This window comes from Scyliorhinus torazame, chromosome 16 (assembly GCF_047496885.1).
Source record: "Scyliorhinus torazame isolate Kashiwa2021f chromosome 16, sScyTor2.1, whole genome shotgun sequence".
In the NCBI taxonomy this organism is placed as follows: Eukaryota; Metazoa; Chordata; class Chondrichthyes; order Carcharhiniformes; family Scyliorhinidae; genus Scyliorhinus; species Scyliorhinus torazame.
In genome coordinates, this window is record NC_092722.1 from 85,528,992 (window position 1) to 85,550,272 (window position 21,281).

At 55.3% G+C, this 21,281-nt stretch overlaps 1 protein-coding gene across 1 annotated transcript in view; it reads right to left on the minus strand.

The window, feature by feature from the left end:
• LOC140392921 (gamma-enolase) overlaps positions 1–21,281 on the minus strand; it is a 185,058-nt gene that overhangs the window by 37,877 nt on the left and 125,900 nt on the right. The window contains exons 5-7 of the mRNA XM_072478703.1: positions 16,607–16,740; positions 12,988–13,210; positions 6,663–6,860 (exon numbers count right to left, since the gene is read on the minus strand). Of these exons, the coding sequence (XP_072334804.1) occupies positions 6,663–6,860; positions 12,988–13,210; positions 16,607–16,740 (555 nt within the window). The remainder of the gene's footprint in view (positions 1–6,662; positions 6,861–12,987; positions 13,211–16,606; positions 16,741–21,281) is intronic.

Consider the following 21,281-nt stretch of genomic DNA (forward strand, 5'->3'; position numbering starts at 1 on the left):
AGGCCTGACGGGATATATCCAAGGATTCTATGGGAAGCAAGAGATGAAATTGCAGAGCCGTTGGCAATGATCTTTTCGTCCTCACTGTCAACAGGGGTGGTACCAGGGGATTGGAGAGTGGCGAATGTCGTGCCCCTGTTCAAAAAAGGAACTAGGGATAACCCTGGGAATTACAGGCCAGTTAGTCTTACTTCGGTGGTAGGCAAAGTAATGGAAAGGGTACTGAAGGATAGGATTTCTGAGCATCTGGAAAGACACTGCTTGATTAGGGATAGTCAGCACGGATTTGTGAGGGGTAGGTCTTGCCTTACAAATCTTATTGAATTCTTTGAGGAGGTGACCAAGCATGTGGATGAAGGTAAAGCAGTGGATGTAGTGTACATGGATTTTAGTAAGGCATTTGATAAAGTTCCCCATGGTAGGCTTATGCAGAAAGTAAGGAGGCATGGGATAGTGGGAAATTTGGCCAGTTGGATAACGAACTGGCTAACCGATAGAAGTCAGAGAGTGGTGGTGGATGGCAAATATTCAGCCTGGATCCCAGTTACCAGTGGCGTACCGCAGGGATCAGTTCTGGGTCCTCTGCTGTTTGTGATTTTCATTAATGACTTGGATGAGGGAGTTGAAGGGTGGGTCAGTAAATTTGCAGATGATACAAAGATTGGTGGAGTTGTGGATAGTAAGGAGGGCTGTTGTCGGCTGCAAAGAGACATAGATAGGATGCAGAGCTGGGCTGAGAAGTGGCAGATGGAGTTTAACCCTGAAAAGTGTGAGGTTGTCCATTTTGGAAGGACAAATATGAATGCGGAATATAGGGTTAACGGTAGAGTTCTTGGCAATGTGGAGGAGCAGAGAGATCTTGGGGTCTATGTTCATACATCTTTGAAAGTTGCCACTCAAGTGGATAGAGCTGTGAAGAAGGCCTATGGTGTGCTCGCGTTCATTAACAGAGGGATTGAATTTAAGAGCCGTGAGGTGATGATGCAGCTGTACAAAACTTTGGTAAGGCCACATTTGGAGTACTGTGTACAGTTCTGGTCGCCTCATTTTAGGAAGGATGTGGAAGCTCTGGAAAAGGTGCAAAGAAGATTTACCAGGATGTTGCCTGGAATGGAGAGTAGGTCTTACGAGGAAAGGTTGAGGGTGCTAGGCCTTTTCTCATTAGAGCGGAGAAGGATGAGGGGCGACTTGATAGAGGTTTATAAGATGATCAGGGGAATAGATAGACAGTCAGAGACTTTTTCCCCGGGTGGAACACACCATTACAAGGGGACATAAATTTAAGGTGAAAGGTGGAAGATATAGGAGGGATATCAGAGGTAGGTTCTTTACCCAGAGAGTAGTGGGGGCATGGAATGCACTGCCTGTGGAAGTAGTTGAGTCGGAAACATTAGGGACCTTCAAGCAGCTATTGGATAGGTACATGGATGACGGTAAAATGATATAATGTAGATTTATTTGTTCTTAAGGGCAGCACGGTAGCATTGTGGATAGCACAATTGCTTCACAGCTCCATGGTCCCAGGTTCGATTCCGGCTTGATGTCATTGTCTGTGCGGAGTCTGCACGTCCTCCCCGTGTCTGCGTGGGTTTCCTCCGGGGGCTCCGGTTTCCTCCCACAGTCCAAAGATGTGCGGGTTAGGTGAATTGGCCAATGATAAATTGCCCTTAATGTCCAAATTGCCCTTGGTGTTGGGTGGAGGTGTTGAGTTTGGGTATGGTGCTCTTTCCAAGAGCCGGTGCAGACTCAAAGGGCCGAATGGCCTCCTTCTGCACTGTAAATTCAATGCTAATCTATGATTAATCTAGGACAAAGGTTCGGCACAACATCGTGGGCCGAAGGGCCTGTTCTGTGCTGTATTTTCTATGTTCTATGTTCTATTCCTCTAACTTTCCAGATGTGGTACAACTAGCCAGCTCGTCAGCCAGGTGTGTCATCAAACATACTAAGGACATTTTTGCTCGCCATGGAATACCTCAAATTGTCATGAGTGACAATGACCCGTGTTTTAGCAGTCATGTATGGACAAGGGTCGCACAAGATAATTGCCGGGATTGGGGTCGGAGAATTAGCGGGGGGTGTGAGAATCGCGCCATGTCGCTCGAACGCCGGCCCGGCGACCGGAGTATTGGCGGCAATCGCGCCCGCGTGGCCGCCGCTGTGCCGGTCGCGGGCCGGATGCCGTCGAATTCGGCCGAGTCCCGCTGGCGTGGGTTACATATGGTCGTACCTGGCGGGACCTCAGAGTTCTGGCTGCGGGGGCCGTCCTGTTTGGGGGGGGGGCGGATCCAACTCCGGGGGGAGGGGGTCCACGGTGGCCAGGTCTGCGATTGGGGTCTACCGATCGGCGGAAGGGCTATTTCCGGTGGGGGGGCCTATGTTCCTCCGCGCAGGGCCCCTGTAGGGCTCCGTCATATTGCCCGGGGGCCGGCGCGGAGACGGCAACCCACGCGCATGCGCAGACCCGCGCTGGCCATGGCGCGCATGCGTCGGCCCGGGCCGGCCGTGGCGCACCGGCTTCGAGCGGCAGAGCAGCGGACACCACTCCGGCGCTGTACTAGCCCCCTAGGAAGAGGTGAATGCCTGGGCCTGGAGGCCTGTTGACGCTGGAGTCGCTCGCGCCGGTTTCAAGCAGGTGTCAACATTTGGCCGGGATTTCAGAGAATCCCGGCCATGATTTTCGACACATCACATCTAGTCCTCTTTATCCGCAATCCAATGGGAACAGTTACTCAAAAAGCTATGGATAGCCAGTAAGATCCATATCTCGCGTTACTTACCTATAGAGCAGCACCATTGATAAATGGGCTGTCACCTTTACAATTGTTAATGAATCGGCAACTCAGAACCACCTTACCATGTAGTTCACAGGAGCTAATTAATTGGAAGCTCATGAAAAAATTTGAATTTCAAAAAAGGAGGCAGAAGAAATATTGTGACAGATCTACAAAATGTCTGCAGCCTTTAGTAAAAGATATCACAGTCAGGATAGAAGATCCTGATTGATGGTTGAGTGTGCAAAGGTAATATAACCATCAGGTCCACAATCATACATCACCGTTACACATCAAGGACATGTCCGACGAAGAAGCAGGAGAGCCCTGCTGAAGGTTGTCTGAAGACTGTGTTGTCTCTGATGCACTGGATGATGAAGAGAACAATCTCAGGACACCTGAACAAACGCAACCTCAGCACACAGAAACGGTACAAAGTCAAGCAGTGCAAAGCACAGAGACGCAGCAAGAACAAGTTTCAGAAACATCTGAATGGCAGTCGAATGCACAGATTAAACCAGCGCTTAGAAGGTCAACAATACACAGATTGAATTTGTGATGGGCATTAAATATGTAAATAAGTAGAGCATGATGCATATCATATGTAGTATGTTTTGTTTTAAATGATGTATCTAAATATTATTAATTTCCAAATGAAAGGGGATGTGATGATGTGCATAAGCAGTTATGTAAATATTAACAGATATGACCTCCAACCAGCAGATGGCAGTATAGAACAACCACGTGACTCTGCAAGCTTGGGGAGTCTGGAGATAGTTGTCGTAGTGGATAGTTGCAGTAGTTGGATAATTTGATAATAGTAATTTAATAGTTAGTAGATTTTGATAATTTTCTATTGTTATCTGACTCACCTTATTGATCAACAATACCCAGAGGCCTTGTTCATTGTGGCCGGGGCTTTCAACAAGGCCAACCTCAAGAGTGCACTGCCAAAATTCCACCAGCACAACTCCTGTCTCACCAGGGGCGACAACACTCTTGACCACAGCTACTCAAAAATCAAGGGCGCCTACCGTTCCATCCCCCGACCGCACTTTGGGAAATCAGACCATAAGTCAGTGCTCCTTCTCCCGGCATACAAGCAGAATCTCAAGCGGGAGAATCCAGCTAAGACGGTCGTGCAGTGCTGGTCCGAGGAAACAGAAGAGCTCCTACGTGACTGCTTAGAGAAGAACTCAGCGACCAACTTAAATGAGTATGCCACAACCGTCACAGACTTCATCAGCAAATGTGTGGACGACTGCGTACGTGTGTTCCTCAAACCGGAAACCATGGCACAATCGTAAGACTGACTCCCTACTAAAGGACAGGTCTGAGGCATTCAAGTCAGGCGACCCTGACCTATACAAGAAATCCATGTACGACCACCGCAAAGTCATCCGGGATGCCAAGAGAGAATATCAGACCAAGCTAGAGTCACAGACTAGCGTTACAGACTCTTGGCGGTTGTGGCAAGGCTTAAACAACATAACCGGCTACAAAGCGAAGCCGAGCAGTATCTCTGGCAGCAGCGCACCCCTCCCCGATGAACTCAATGCATTCTATGCTCGGTTCGAGCAGGAAACCATCGATCCGCTGTTGAGTGCCCGAGCAGCCCATAACACACCCATACCCACCATCACTGCTTCCGAAGTCAGATCGGCCTTCCTGAAAGTGAACCCTCGGAAGGCGACGGGTCCGGACGGGATCCCTGGTCGTGCACTAAGCCTGCGCGGACCAGCAGGCAGATGTGTTCGCGGACATCTTTAACCTGTCCCTACTCCACTCCGAGGTCCCCACACGCTTCAAGAAGATCACCATCATACAGGTGCCAAAGAAAAACCAGGCAACGTGCCTCAATGACTACCGTCTGGTGGCCCTGACTTCAGTCGTAATGAAGTGCTTCGAGAGGTTGGTCATCACCTCCATACTCCCAGAACGCCTTGATCCACTGCAATTCGCATACCGCCGCAACCGGTCCACAGCAGACGCCATCTCCCTGGCCCTACACTCATCCCTAGAGCATCTCAACAACAAGGACTCCTACATCAGACTCCTATTTATTGACTACAGCTCCGCCTTCAACACCATAATCCCAGCCAAGCTCATATCAAAGCTCCAAAACCTAGGACTTGGCTCCCCACTCTGCAACTGAATCCTTGATTTTCTAACCCACAGACCACAATCAGTAAGAATGAACAACAACACCTCCTCCACAATAGTCCTCAACACCGGGGCCCCGCAAGGCTGCGTACCTAGCCCCCTACTATACACACATGATTGCGTGGCAAAATTTGGTTCCAACTCCACCCACAAGTTTGCTGACGATACGACCATAGTGGGCCGGATCTCGAATAACGACGAGTCAGAATACAGGAGGGAGATAGAGAACCTAGTGGAGTGGTGCAGCGACAACAATCTATCCCTCAATGCCAGCAAAACTAAAGAGCTGGTCATTGACTTCAGAAAGCAAAGTACTGTACACACCCCTGTCAGCATCAACGGGGCCGAGGTGGAGATGGTTCGCAGTTTCAAATTCCTAGGGGTACACATCTCCAAAAATCTGTCCTGGTCCATCCACGTCAACGCTACCACCAAGAAAGCACAATAGCTCCTATACTTCCTAAGGAAATTCAGCATGTCCACATTAACTTGTACCAACTTTTACAGATGCACCATAGAAAGCATCCTCTCTAGCTGCATCACAGCCTGGTATGGCAACTGCTCGGCCCAAGACCGCAAGAAACTTCAGAGAGCCGTGAACACAGCCCAGTCCATCACACGAACCTGCCTCCCATCCATTGACTCCATCTACACCTCCCGCTGCCTGGGGAAAGCGGCAGCATAATCAAAGACCCCTCCCACCCAGTTTACTCACTCTTCCAACTTCTTCCATCGGGCAGGAGATACAAAAGTCTGAGATCACGCACGAACAGACTCAAAAGCAGCTTCTTCCCCGCTGTTACCAGACTCCTAAACGACCCTCTTATGGGCTGACCTCATTAACACTACACCCCTGTATGCTTCACCCGATGCCGGTGTTATGTAGTTACACTGTGTACCTTGTGTTGCCCTATTATGTATTTTCTTTTATTTCCTTTTCTTTTTATGTACTTAATGACCTGTTGAGCTGCTCGCAGAAAAAATACTTTTCACTGTATCTCGGTACACGTGACAATAAACAAAGTCCAAAACCCAAATCAATAAACTTTCAACTAGTCACGAACTAGATGTTCTCTAGTGCATTGATTCCTACCGGCAAAGCACCAGAACATAACAGGCTTGACAAGACATGCCTGAAGGTTAAACCCAACATTGAGCGAAGTCAGGCTAATTTCAGATGAAGCCTGACATGAAGCTGGAGGCTTAACTGCCTGAAGGTTATTCCCCACGTGACTGAATTTAGTCAGGCTAACTCCAGATTAGGCTTGACATGGACCCTAAAACCTGCCCTGACTGTTATTCCCCATATTGACTGAAATCTCCAGACTGCAAACTCCACACAGACAGTCACCTGAGGTCGGAATCAAACCCGGGTCCCTGGCACTGTGAGGCAGCAGTGCCACCATGTGCCACCCTGAACATTAATCCTCACACTGACTGAATTAAATCGTGCTAACTCCAGGCTAGGCCCAACATGGGGCCTGGCAAGACTTGCCTGAATGTTAATCCCAACATTGACCAAAATCAGGCTAATTCTGGAACAGGCCAGATATAGAGCCTGCAGCCTGTCTTGCTCGTCTCTGCATTGACCGAAAATAGGCAGGCTCCACCAGCCCCGACATGGCGCCTGCAGAGTCTTGCCTGAACGTTAATGCTCATGTAATCATCCGACCTCCAGAACAGGCCCAACATAGACTCACTCCGTCCACCGATGTCGACTCTTACCTGGGTAATCGCGGATAAACGTCCCGTAGAGGTCAGCCAGCTCGTCGGGCGAGATGTAACGGCCGGGGTCATCAGGCGATTTGAAGTCCAGATCATAGCGTCCGCCCTTGTAGAACTCGGAGGCAGCGACATCCATGCCCACCACCACCTTGTCCGTGTAGCCGGCCTTGGCAATGGCACTCTTGATCAGGTCCAATGCTGCGTGGGTGAGAGGGAGGGAAGGAGTGAGAGATATACAGAGGCAGAGACAGAGAGAGAGAGTGCGAGCAAGAGAGAAAGACACACAAAGAGGGGAAGACAAAGAGGGAAGACAGAGAGGGAGAGAGAGAGAGAGAGACACAGGGAGAGACAGAGAGAGAAACAGAGACAGAGAGAGAGGGACAGAGAGAGAAAGAGCGATAGAGAGACAGACAGTGGGAGAGAGACAGACAGACAGAGAGAGAAAGAGAGAGAGAGAGAGAGACAGACAGAAAGACAGTGAGGGAGAGAGAAAGAGAGAGACACAGAGGGAGAGAGGGAGTGACAAACAGAGAGGGAGTGACAAAGAGAGGAGTGACAGACAGACAGACAGAAAGACAGAGAGGGAGAGAGAGACAGAGGCAGAGGGAGAGAGGGAGTGACAAAGAGAGGAGTGACAGACAGACAGACAGAGAGACAGACAGACAGAGAGAAAAAGAGAGAAACAGACAGAGACAGAGAGAAACAGACAGAGAGCGAGGGGCAGAGACAGAGTGACAAAAAGAGAGACAGACAGAGAAAGGCAGGCAGACAGAGAGAGAGAAAGCGAGAGAGAGAGTGACAAAGACAGACAGAGAGACAAATGGAGAGAGGGGGAAATAGAGACAGAGAGAGGCAGAGAGAGGGGGAGAGAGAGGAAGGGGAGGGGGGGGGGAGAGAAAGGGAAGAAAGGGATGGACAGAGAGACAGAGAGAAAGACAGCGAGAGAGAGACAGAGAGCGAGAGAAAGAGAGGAGAGAGGGCAAGGCAGGGGGAGAGTGAGCGGGAGAGGGAGGAAAGGGGGAGAGAAAGTAAGAGAGAGGAGAGAGGGGGAAGAGGGAAAGAAAAAGAGGAAAGAGAAACAGAGATGGAGACAGAGATTCAGAAAGAGAGAGAGAGGCACAGAGGGAGGGAGACAGGAGAAGGAGGGGTAGATAGAGAGAGTGATGGAGAGGGAGAGAATGAGAGGGTGAGGGAGGGAGTGATTGTGATAACGAGATGGGGGAGTGGGGGAAAGGGTAGAGAGGGAGGGTGACAGAGAAAGAGAGCGAAGGGGGGGAGAGAGAGAGAGAGAGAGGGAAGGGGGTTAGAGAGGTGTGGTAAACCACTGTGTTCTTATATTAAGGGTTGTACGGTAGAACCTGCACTACAGGTTCACCTGGGCCCCTGCATGCTAGCTCCGCCCAGGAGCCGGGTTATAAATATGCGTGGCCTCCAGCTCGCAGCCATTTCGCCAGCTGCTGTGGGAGGCCACACAGCTGATACTAATAACGCCTCAGTTTGGATTCAACTTCGTCTCCAGTCAAATTGATCGTGCCTCAATTTATTAGTATCAGATTCAGAAGATGGACCTCCGGATTAAACTGGATCGCCTGCAGCTGGATCCACCCGCAAGTGACGCCAGAAAGGACTTCCAGCACTGGCTAGCTTGTTTTGAAGCGTATATCAACGCGGCGCCGACCCCTGTTTCAGAGGCTCAGAAGATTCAAATATTGTACTCCAGACTCAGCTCTAAAATCTTCCCGCTGATCCAGGATGCGCCCAATTATGCTGACGCTATGACTCGACTCAAAGAAAATTATGAGCAGAAGACGAACACGCTCTTCGCCAGACACGCGCTCGCAACACGTACTCAACTACCTGGTGAGTCAATCGAGGACTTCTGGAGGGCCCTGATCCCACTAGTTCGGGACTGTGACTGCCAGGATGTTACAGCTAAGGAGCACTCAGATCTCCTTATGAGGGACACTTTTGTAACTGGGATTGGGTCCGATGTTATCAGGCAGCGGCTCCTAGAAGGGGCCATGCGCGACCTCGCAGAGACTAAAACACTAGCGTTTTCCATGACGGTCGCCCTGCGCAATGTCCAGTCCTACGCCCCCAACCGCGCGGCCCTCTCCTCCTACGCTTCATGGGCCTCACAGGCAGCCGCCCCAGCGGGGGCGCTACCCACCCAATACGCCTGCACTATGCGCCAGCCAGTGATCTCCGGGGGGCCCCGATGCTATTTTTGCGGCCAGCAAAAACACCCCCGCAAGCGCTGCCCGGCCCGCGCTGCCCTTTGTAAGGCCTGCGGGAAGAAGAGCCACTTCGCTGCGGTGTGCCAGGCCCACTCAGCGGCCGCGGTCGCCCCCCCCCCCCCCCCCCCCCCCCCGGTCACGGACAACATCCTCCTCTCCTCCCCAGGCCATGTGCGACCAATGGGCGCCGCCATCTTCTCCCCTGCACAACACGTGCGTTTCATGGTCGCCGCCATCTTGCTCCAACCCCGCAACATGCGTTCCATGGGCGCCGCCATTTTGTAATCCCCAGGATCTCCGGGCACCACCATCTTGTCCACCCCGCAGCACATGGACACCAACGGCGTTCCAGGACTTCAACTCAACGGCCGCCTCACTACCCGACGATCAACCACGGCTCGCATCCCTGGCAATCGACCAGACCCGACCACATAATCAGACCAATGCATCCACCAGCGTGAAAGTCAACGGCCATGTGACCTCCTGCCTACTGAGCACCGAGAGCTTTGTACACCCGAATACAGTAAGGCGCTGCTCCCTTAAGGTACACCCTACCAACCAAAGTATCTCCCTAGCCTCCGGATTCCATCGCGTAGCGATCCTGGGGTACTGCACGGTCACGCTCACAGTCCAAGGCGTAGAGTTCCACGGCTTTCGCCTCTACGTCCTCCCTAACCTCTGCGCTGCACTTATCCTTGGCCTGGACTTCCAGTGCAACCTCCAGAGCCTGACCCTTAAATTCGGCGGACCCTTACCACCCCTCACTGTGTGCGGCCTCGTGACCCTAAAAGTCGATCCTCCTTCCCTCTTTGCCAATCTAACTCCAGATTGCAAACCCGTCGCCACCAGGAGCAGACGGTACAGCACCCAGGATAAGGCCTTCATCAGGTCCGAGGTCCAGCGGTTGCTTCGGGAGGGCGTCATCGAGGCCAGCAACAGCCCCTGGAGAGCTCAAATGGTAGTGGTTAAGTCTGGGGAAAAAACCAAATGGTCGTGGACTACAGAAAGACCATCAACAGGGACACGCAGCTCGATGCGTACCCCCTCCCACGCATATCTGACATGGTTAACCAGATTGCACAGTACCGGGTCTTCTCAACGGTGGACCTGAAATCCGCTTACCAACAGCTCCCCATCCGTAAATCGGACTGGCCATACACCGCCTTCGAGGCAGACGGCCGGCTATATCACTTCTGGACGATAAGGGAATAATGTAGATGGGCTTTAGAGTGGGTTCACAGGTCGGCGCAACATTGAGGGCCGAAGGGCCTGTACTGCGCTGTAATGTTCTATGTTCTACGTTCAGGGTCCCCCTTCGGCGTCACCAATGGGGTTTCGGTCTTCCAAAGGGAGATGGACCGAATGGTCGACCGGTACAGCTTGCGGGCCACGTTTCCGTACCTAGACAATGTGACCATCTGCGGCCATGATCAGCAGGACCACGACGCCAACCTCGCTAAATTTCTCCGCACCGCCACTCTCCTCAACCTCACGTATAACAAGGAGAAGTGTGTGTTCCGCACAAACCACTTTGCCATCCTCGGCTATGTGGTCCAGAACAGAGTTCTGGGGCCCGATCCCGACCGCATGCGCCCCCTCATGGAGCTCCCTCTCCCCCACTGCCCCAAAGCCCTCAAACGCTGCCTGGAGTTCTTCTCATATTACGCGCAGTGGGTCCCAAACCATGCGGACAAGGCCCACCCACTCATACAGTCCACTCATTTCCCCCTGACGGCCGAGGCCCAACAGGCTTTCGCCCGGATCAGAGCTGATATTGCCAAAGCTGGAATGCACGCTGTAGACAAAACACTTCCTTTCCAAGTAGAAAGCGACGCATCAGACGTCGCCCTAGCCGCCACCCTCAACCAGGCAGGCAGACCCGTGGCATTCCTTTCCCGCATCCTCCATGCCTCCGAAATTCTGCACTCATCCGTCGAAAAAGAGGCCCAGGCTATCGTTGAGGCTGTGCGACATTGGAGGCATTACATGGCCGGCAGGAGATTCACTCTCCTCACTGACCAACGGTCGGTAGCCTTCATGTTCAACACACAGCGGGGCAAGATCAAAAATGATAAAATCTTGTGGTGGAGAATCAAGCTCTCCACCTATAATTACGAGATTAAGTATCGCCCCCCCGGCAAACTCAACGAGCCCCCAGACGCCCTATCCCGAGGTACATGTGCCAGCGCACAGGTAGACCGACTCCGGACCCTGCACGACAGCCTTTGTCACCCAGGGGTCACTCAGTTGTACCATTTCATTAAGGCACAAAATTTGCCCTACTCCGTCGAGGAAGTAAGGACAATCACCAAGGACTGCCAGGTCTGTGCGGAGTGCAAGCCGCACTTCTACCGGCCGGACCGCGCGCACCTGGTGAAGGCCTCCCGCCCCTTTGAACGCCTCAGCGTGGATTTCAAAGGCCCCCTCCCCTCCTCCGATCAACACACATATTTCCTCAGTGTGATTGATGAATACTCCCGGTTTCCCTTCGCCATCCCATGCCCCGACATGACGTCTACCACCGTCATTAAAGCCCTTAATTCTACATTCACTCTGTTCGGCTTCCCCGCCTACATCCACAGTGACAGGGGATCCTCATTCATGAGTGATGAACTACGTCAGTTCCTGCTCAGCAGGGGTATTGCCTCCAGCAGAACGACGAGCTACAACCCCCGGGGAAACGGACAGGTAGAAAGGGAGAATGGGACGATATGAACGACCGTCCAGCTGGCCCTGCGGTCCAGAAATCTCCCGGCCTCCCGCTGGCAAGAGGTCCTCCCTGATGCACTACATTCTATTCGCTCATGACTTTGCACTGCTACTAACAGTACACCACATGAACGTCTTTTTGCCTTGCCCAGGAAGTCCACATCCGGGGTATCGCTCCCAACTTGGCTCACAGCTCCGGGAACCGTGCTTCTCCGTAAACATGTGCGGCTCCACAAGGTGGATCCGTTGGTGGAAAGGGTGCACCTGCTCCACGCAAACCCACAGTACGCCTACGTGGCGTTCCCCAACGGCCGCCAGGATACTGTCTCTCTCAGGGACCTGGCACCAGCAGGTTCCACCCCCACACCACCCCCGTGGCCCCGGTGCCACCCTCCCCCGCCGCCCCCATCAACCCCCCTAGGACCGTCCGTCCTCCCCCTGCCCACCCCCGTTGATGAAGAGGATTTTCCACGCTCCCGGAGTCAACTTCGACCACGACAGCACCAACATCGCCGTCACCGCTTCATCGATCCCAGAGGACGGAGGCACCGGACCGGCTGAACCTCTGACCGGCCCACCGGATGACCAGAGACATTTTTTTACTGCTCTGTAAATATAAAAAAATGCTAATTGTATATAGTTACGCACCACCCCCGCGGGCTCAATTTTAACAGGGGGTGAATGTGGTAAACCACTATGTTCTGATATTAGAGGTTGTATGTTAGAACCTGCACTACAGGTTCACCTGGGCCCCTGCATGCTAGCTCCGCCCAGGAGGCGGGCTATAAATATGCATGGGCTTCAGCTCGCAGCCATTTCGCCAGCTGCTGTGGGAGGCCACACATCTGATACTAATAACGCTTCAGTTTGGATTCAACTTCGTCTCCAGTCAAATTGATCGTGCCTCAACAGGGACAGTAATTATCATGAAAGGAGACACATTGATTGGGCCACAACGGGGGCCGAGGAGGGAAGTGAGGCAGCCTGGGTTCAGCGAATGGATGAGAGGTAAAGGAAGTGCTGAAGGAGAGAGTGGACACAGGGTCAGAGCAGGGGTCAAAGGGTCAGAGTTTGGACAAGCCTCAGGGCAAGTGTCGAGGAGTCAGCAAGTGGACACGGGTTCACGGCAGGGGCCAAGATACAGGTTAGGGGTGAGACAAAGATGGAGGAATCAAAAAGAGAGAGCAGGGGGGCAAACAGGTTTGCATGTGGAGGAGCACACCAAGAGAAGGGGGTATCGGGAGTCGGGTGCAGGCCGGGGAGCATTGCCACTGGCAGGCGCAATCAACACAGGCGAGGGGTTCAAGGGTCAGATTTTGAAGTGGAGGGGGAAGGCCAAACCAGAGTTAGTAGGCTGAGGATGGAGCTTGCAGTCTCACCTTCAGAGTTCTCCAAGATGTTGGGAGCGAAACCTCCCTCGTCGCCTACATTGGTGGCATCCTGCCCATATTTGGATTTGATAACGCTCTTCAGAGTGTGATACACCTCAGCACCAATCCGTAAGGCGTCCCGGAAACTCTCCGCTCCTACAGGGAGAATCATGAACTCCTGCATGGCCAATTTATTCCCAGCATGGGACCCTCCATTGATCACATTGAAGGCCTGAGGTTAGAGGACAGCACAGGGTTAGATACAGAGTAAAGCTCCCTCTACACAGTCCCCATCAAACACTCCCAGGCCAGGTACAGCACAGGGTTAGATACAGAGTAAAGCTCCCTCTACACTGTCCCCATCAAACACTCCCAGGACAGCTACAGCACGGGGTTAAATACAGAGTAAAGCTCCCTCTACACTGTCCCCATCAAACACTCCCAGGACAGGTACAGCACAGGGTTAGATACAGATTGAAGCTCCCTCTACACTGTCCTCATCAAACACTCCCAGGACAGGTACAGCACAGGGTTAGATACAGAGTAAAGCTCCCTCTACACTGTCCTCATCAAACACTCCCAGGACAGGTACAGCACAGGGTTAGATACAGAGTAAAGCTCCCTCTACACTGTCCTCATCAAACACTCCCAGGACAGGTACAGCACAGGGTTAGATACAGAGTAAAGCTCCCTCTACACAGTCCCCATCAAACACTCCCAGGCCAGGTACAGCACAGGGTTAGATACAGAGTAAAGCTCCCTCTACACTGTCCTCATCAAACACTCCCAGGACAGGTACAGCACAGGGTTAGATACAGAGTAAAGCTCCCTCTACACTGTCCTCATCAAACACTCCCAGGACAGGTACAGCATCGGGTTAGATACAGAGTAAAGCTCTCTCTACACTGTCCCCATCAAACACTCCCAGGCCAGGTACAGCACAGGGTTAGATACAGAGTAAAGCTCCCTCGACACTGTCCCCATCAAACACTCCCAGGACAGATACAGCACGGGGTTAGACACAGAGCAAAGCTCCCTCTACACAGTCCCCATCAAACACTTCCCGGACAGGTACCACACGGGGTTAGATAGAGTCAAGCTCCCTCTACACTGTCCCCATCAAACACTTCCCGGACAGGTACCACACGGGGTTAGATACAGAGTAAAGCTCCCTCTACACTGTCCCCATCAAACACTCCCAGGACAGGTACAGCACCGAGTTAGATACAGAGTAAAGCTTCTTCTACACTGTGCCCATCAAACACTCTGAGGTACCGTCAATAATGATGCTTCGAGATTAAACTGTAAAGAAGGCTTTATTAGGCTAATAACTATGCTACAGATTTGGACGAGAGCTGACTGCTATACAGACCATGAGGCAGGCCTTTATGTATGGCTCCCAGATGGGCGGAGCCAGAGGCGGAGTCCCCAGGGTTCCAAGCCTGGTCTTAAAGGGGACATCACCTTACATGATGATAAGGCAGTGACCGTTCATCACACACTCCCAGGACAGGTACAGCACGGGGTTAGATACAGAGTAAAGCTCCCTCTACAGTGTCCCCATCAAACACTCCCAGAACAGGTACAGCACGGGGTTAAATACAGAGTAAAGCTTCTTCTAGACTGTGCCCATCAAACACTCCCAGGACAGGAACAGCACGGGGTTAGATACAGAGTAAAGCTCCCTCTACACTGTCCCCATCAAACACTCCCAGGACAGATACAGCACGGGGTTAGATACAGAGTAAAGCTCCCTCTACACTGTCCCCATCAAACTCTCCCAGGACAGATACAGCACGGGGTTAGATACAGAGCAAAGCTCCCTCGACACTGAATTTGGGACACGGCGGGGGCGGGATCGCACTGTCAGAGAGGCGGTACTGAGGGAGTGCTGCACTGTCAGAGGGTCAGAACTGAGGGAGCATCAGTGTCGGAGGGTCAGTGCTGAGGGAGCGCCACACTGTCAGACGGTCAGTACTGAGGGAGCGCTGCACTGTCAGAGGGTCAGTACTGAGGGAGTGCTGCACTGTCAGAGGGTCAGTACTGAGGGAGTGCCCCCACTGTCGGAGATGCAGTACTGAGGGAGCGCCGCACTGTCAGAGGGTCAGAACTGAGGGAGCATCACAGTGTCAGAAGGTCAGTGCTGAGGGAGCGCCACACTGTCAGAGGGTCAGTACTGAGGGAGCGCCTCACTGTCAGACGGTCAGTACTGAGGGAGCGCTGCACTGTCAGAGGGTCAGTACTGAGGGAGAGCCTCACTGTCAGAGGGTCAGTACTGAGGGAGTGCTGCACTGTCAGAGGGTCAGTACTGAGGGAGTGCCCCCACTGTCGGAGATGCAGTACTGAGGGAGCGCCGCACTGTCAGAGGGTCAGTACTGAGGGAGTGCAGCACTGTCAGAGGGTCAGTACTGAGGGAGTGCTGCACTGTCAGAGGGTCAGTACTGAGGGAGTGCTGCACTGTCAGAGGGTCAGTACTGAGGGAGTGCAGCACTGTCAGAGGGTCAGTACTGAGGGAGTGCTGCAATGTCAAAGGGTCAGTACTGAGGGAGTGCTGCACTGCCAGAGGGTCAGTACTGAGGGAGCGCCTCACTGTCAGAGGGTCAGTATGGAGGGAGTGCCCCCACTGTCAGAGGGTCAGTACTGAGCGAGCGCCTCACTGTCAGAGGGTCAGTATGGAGGGAGTGCCCCCACTGTCGGAGATGCAGTACTGAGGGAGCGCCGCACTGTCAGAGGGTCAGTACTGAGGGAGTGCTGCACTGTCAGAGGGTCAGTACTGAGGGAGCACCTCACTGTCAGAGGGTCAGTATGGAGGGAGTGCCCCCACTGTTGGAGATGCAGTACTGAGGTCAGCTGCATTGTCAGAGGGTCAGTACTGAGGGAGTGCTGCACTGTCGGAGGGTCAGTACTGAGGGAGTGCTGCACTGTCAGAGGGTCAGTACTGAGGGAGTGCCGAACTGTCAAGAGGGTCAGTACTGAGGGAGTGCCGCACTGTCAGAGGGTCAGTACTGAGGGAGTGCTGCACTGTCAGAGGGCCAGCACTGAGCGAGCGCCGCACTGTCAGAGAGTCAGTACTGAGGGAGGGCTGCACTGTCAGAGGGTCAATACTGAGGGAGGGCCGCGCTGTCGGAGGGTCAGTACTGAGGGAGTGCTGCACTGTTGGAGGGTCAATGCTGAGGGAGGGCCGCGCTGTCAGAGGGTCAGCACTGAGGGAGTGCCACACTGTCAGAGGGTCAGTACTGAGGGAGCGCCGCACTGTCAGAGGGTCAATACTGAGGGAGTGCTGCACTGTCAGAGGGTCAATACTGAGGGAGGGCCGCGCTGTCGGAGGGTCAGTACTGAGGGAGTGCTGCACTGTTGGAGGGTCAATACTGAGGGAGGGCCGCGCTGTCGGAGGGTCAGTACTGAGGGAGTGCTGCACTGTTGGAGGGTCAATACTGAGGGAGGGCCGCGCTGTCAGAGGGTCAGCACTGAGGGAGTGCCACACTGTCAGAGGGTCAGTACTGAGGGAGGGCCGCACTGTCAGAGGGTCAATATTGAGGGAGGGCCGCACCGTCAGAGGGTCAATACTGAGGGAGGGCCGCGCTGTCAGAGGGTCATCGCGTTGGTATTTGCAATTGGCTGGACATACCGGTACTGGCAGGATGACGTCAGAGTTCCCTGCGAGGTCGGCAATGTGGCGATACAGGGGAACGCCCTTCTCCGCAGCACCAGCCTTGCAAACCGCCAAGGAAACACCAAGGATTGCGTTGGCTCCGAATTTGGCTGCAGTGGGGGAGGGTGGAGAGCAACGGAGAAACTCGGGTTATGGAGGTATAGTCCACCCAGTGACCCTTCGCACCTCCTCCAAATCAGGGCCACTCGGGGAATATGGGGGATGGGAGGGAACAGGGGGATGGGGGGAACAGGGGGGATGGGGGGAATAGGGGGGGTGGGGGGAATAGGGGGTATGGGGGGTATAGGGGGGAATGGGGGATTTAGGGGATGGGGATGGAGGGAAAGGGGGATGGAGGCAGGGGGCTGGGGTGATAGGGGGTTGGGGGATGTGGGGAGGGAGGATAGGGAGATATGGGGGTAGGGGAAGGGTGATGGGGAGGGGGGATATGGGGGAGGGGGTATATGGGGGAAGGGCAGATATGGGGGGAGGGGGGACAAGGGGCTGGTGTAATAGGGGGTTGGGGGATGTGGGGAGGGAGGATAGGGGGATATGGGGTAGGGGAGGTGTGATATGGGGGAAGGGTATATGGGGAGGGGCATATGGGAGGGGGATTTGGGGGGAGGGGGGAATGGGGGAGGGGAAGGGGGAAAGGGGGAATAGGTGGGAGGGTGATAGGGGGAGTGGGATAGGGGTTATGGGAAGGGAGATATGGGGAGGGGGATATGGGGGAGAGGGGATGTGAGAGTAGGAGGGATATGGGGGAGGAGGATATGGAGGGATAGGGGGAGGGGGATATGGAGGGATATGGGGAGGGGATATGGCGGGAGGGGGATATGGGGGGAAGGGGGATCTGGGGAGGGGGAATATGGGAGGAGAGGGATATGGGGGAGGGGGATATGGGTGCAGGGGGCATATAGGGGGGGGATATGTGGGAGGTGGGATATGGGGGAGGGGGATATGGGGAGGGGGATATGGGGAGGGGGATATGGGGGAGGGGGCTATGGGGGAGGGGGCTATGGGGGAGGGGGATATGGGGGAGTGGGATATGGGGAGGGGGATATGGGGAGGGGGATATGGGGAGGGGGATATGGGGAGGGGGATATGGGGAGGGGGATATAGGGAGGGGGATATGGGAGTAGGGGGTATATGGGGGAGGGGGGATATGGAGGGATATGGGGAGGGGGATATGGCGGGACGGGGATACGGGCGGGTATGGGGAAGTAGGATCTGGGGGGAGGGGGTATATGGGAGGAAAGGAGATATGGGGAGGGGGATATGGGTGGAGGGGGCATATCGGGGGAGGGGGCATATCGGGGGAGGGGGGATATGGGGGAGGGGGATATGGGGGAGGGGGATATGGGGGAGGTGGGATATGGGGGAGGGATTATGAGGGGTGGGCAATATTCGGGGAGCGGTATATGGGGAGGGGGAAATATGGGGGAGGGGGATTATGCGGGAGGGGGATATGGGGGAGGGAGTAAATGGGGGGAGGGGGATATGGGGGAGGGGTGGAGTGGGGGGCGGGGGCTATGGGGGGACGGGGATATGGGGAGGTGTGGGAGGGGGTATATGGGGAGGGGGATATGGGGAGGGGGATACAGGGGAGGGGGGATACAGGGGAGGTCGGATATCGGGAAGGAGGGATATCGGGGGATATGGGTGGATATGGGGGAGGAGGAGGGGGATATGGGGGAGAGGGGATATGCGGGAGGGGGCATTTGGGGGGAAGGGGGATATGGGGAGGTTGATATGGGGGGGAGAGGGATATGGGGAGAGGGGAAATCTGGGTGAGTGGGGATAACGGTGGAAGGGGGAGGGGGGATAAGGGGGAGGTGGATAGGGGGAGGGAGGGATATGGGGGGAGGGGGGATATGGGGGAGGGGGGATATGGGGAAGGGGGGATATGGGGAGGGGGGATATGGGGAGGGGGGATTTGGGGAGGGGGGATATGGGGGAGTGGGGTATGGGGGTTATGGGGCAAGGGGTAATTTGGGGATGTGGGAAATGGGAGGAGGGGGAGAGTGGATATGGGGAGGGGGGTATGGGCGGAGACGGGATATGGAGGGATTGGGGATATGGGGGAGGTGGGATATGGGGAGGGGGATATGGGGCGAGGGCGATATGCGGGGAGGGCGATATGCGGGGAAGGGGATATGGGGGAGGGGGGTTATGGAGGAGGAGGAATATGGGGGAGGGGGATATGGGAGACGGGAATATATGGGTAGGGGGATAAGGGGACAGAGAGTAGATGGGGAGGGGGAGGGGATAAGGGGAGGGGGATGTGTGGGAGGGGGATATGGGGAGGAGATATAGGGCATATGGGGGAGGGGGATGTGTGGGAGGGGGATATTTGGTGTCGGGGATATGGGGGAGGGGGATGTGGGGGAGGGCGTATATGGGGGAGGGTGGATACCGGAGGATATGCGTGGATATTGGGGGAGGGGGGTTATGGGGGGGAGGGAGGATATGCGGGCAGGGGGATATGGGTGGAGGGGAAATATGGGGGAGGGGGGACGGGGATAATGGGGGGGAGATACGGGAGGGTATATGGGGGGAGGGTGGATATGGGGGATGAGGGGATATGGGGAGGGGGATATGGGGGAAGGGGGGATGTGGGGAGAGGGGGGATATGGGGAGAGGGGGGATATGGGGAAGGGGGGGATATGGGGAAGGGGGGATATAGGGTCGGGGGATATGCAGATGGGGGGAGTGGGGATAGGGGAGGTAGATATCGTTGTGGGGGATATGGGGGGAGGGGGTATATTGGGGAAGTGAAGATATGGGGGAGTGTGGATGTGGGGGGAGTGTGGACATGGGGGGATATAGGGGGAGGGAGGGATGGGTGGAGGGGGGGCGGAGGGGGTGGGGAGGGGGAGAGGGGATATGGTGGGAGATATGGGGGATATGGTAGGGGATATGGTGGGATATGGCGGGAGGGGGATATGGGGGAGATGGGGGGATATGGGGGGGTCGGGGCAGTGTGCGTAGGGGGGGTCGGGGCAGTGTGCGTGGGGGGGGATCAGGGCAGTGTGTGTGGAGTTCGGGGCAGTGTATGTGGGGGTCGGGGCAGTGTGTGTGGGGGTCGGGGCAGTGTGTGTGGGGGGGGTCGGGGCAGAGTGTGTGGGGGTCGGGGCAGTGTGTGTGGGTGTCGGGGCAGTGTGTGTGGGGGGGGTCGGGGCAGTGTGTGTGGTGTTCGGGGCAGTGTGTGTGGGGATCAGGGCAGTGTGTGTGGTGTTCGGGGCAGTGTGTGTGGGGGTCGGGGCAGTGTGTATGGGGGTCGGGGCAGTGTGTGTGGGGGTCGGGGCGGTGTGTGTGAGGGTCGGGGCAGTGTGTGTGGTGTTCGGGGCAGTGTGTGTGGGGATCAGGGCAGTGTGTGTGGTGTTCGGGGCAGTGTGTGTGGGGGTCGGGGCAGTGTGTATGGGGGTCGGGGCAGTGTGTGTGGGGGTCGGGGCAGTGTGTGTGGGGGTCGGGGCAGTGTGTGTGGGGTCAGGGCAATGTGTGTGGGGGTCGGGGCAGTGTGTGTGGGGGTCGGGGCAGTGTGTGTGGGGGTCGGGGCAGTGTGTGTGGGGGACGGGGATCTGGGGGAGGTGTGGGAGGGGGTATATGGGGAAGGGGGATATGGGGGAGGGGGATACAGGGGAGGGGGGATACAGGGGAGGGCGGATATGGGGAAGGAGGGATATCGGGGGATATGGGGGAGGGGGAGGGTGTTATGTGGGAAGGGGGATATGGGGTGGAGAGGGGATATGCGGGAGGGGGAATTTGGGGGGAAGGGGGATATGGGGGAGTTTGATATGGGGGGAGAGGGATATGGGGAGAGGGGGAATCTGGGTGAGTGGGGATAACTGTGGATAACGGAGGGGGATAGGCGGAGGGAGGGATATGGGGGAGGGGGATATGGGGAGGGATATGGGGAGGGGGGATATGGGGAGTGGGATATGGGGGTTATGGGGCAAGGGGTAATTTAGGGAGGTGGGATATGGGAGGAGGGGGAGAGTGGATATCGGGGAGGGGGTATGGGTGGAGACAGGATATGGAGGGATTAGGGATATGGGGGAGGTGGGATATGGGGGATGGGGATATGGGGCGAGGGCGATATGCGGGGAGGGCGATATGCGGGGAGGGTGATATGCGGGGAGGGCGATATGCGGGGAGGGGGGATATTGGGGAGGTGGAATATGGGGGAGGAGGAATATGGGGGAGGAGGAATATGGGGGAGGGGGATATGGGAGACGGGAATATATGGGGAGGGGGATAAGGGGACAGAGAGTATATGGGGAGGGGGAAATGGGGGAGGGGGAAATGGGGAGGGGGATATTTGGTGTCGGGGATATGGGGGGAGGGGGACGTGGGGGAGGGCGTATATGGGGGAGGGGGGATACCGGAGGATATGCGTGGATATGGGGGGGGGAAGGTGGATATGGGGGATGGGGGATATGGGGGGTGGGGGGATATGCGGGCAGGGGGATATGGGTGGAGGGGCAATATGGGGGAGGGGGGACGGGGATAATGGGGGGGAGATACGGGAGGGTATATGGGGGAGGGTGGATATGGGGGATGAGGGGATATGGGGGAGGGGGGATATGGGGCAAGGGGGGATGTGGGGAGAGGGGGGGATATGGGGAGAGGGGGGATATGGGGGAGGGGG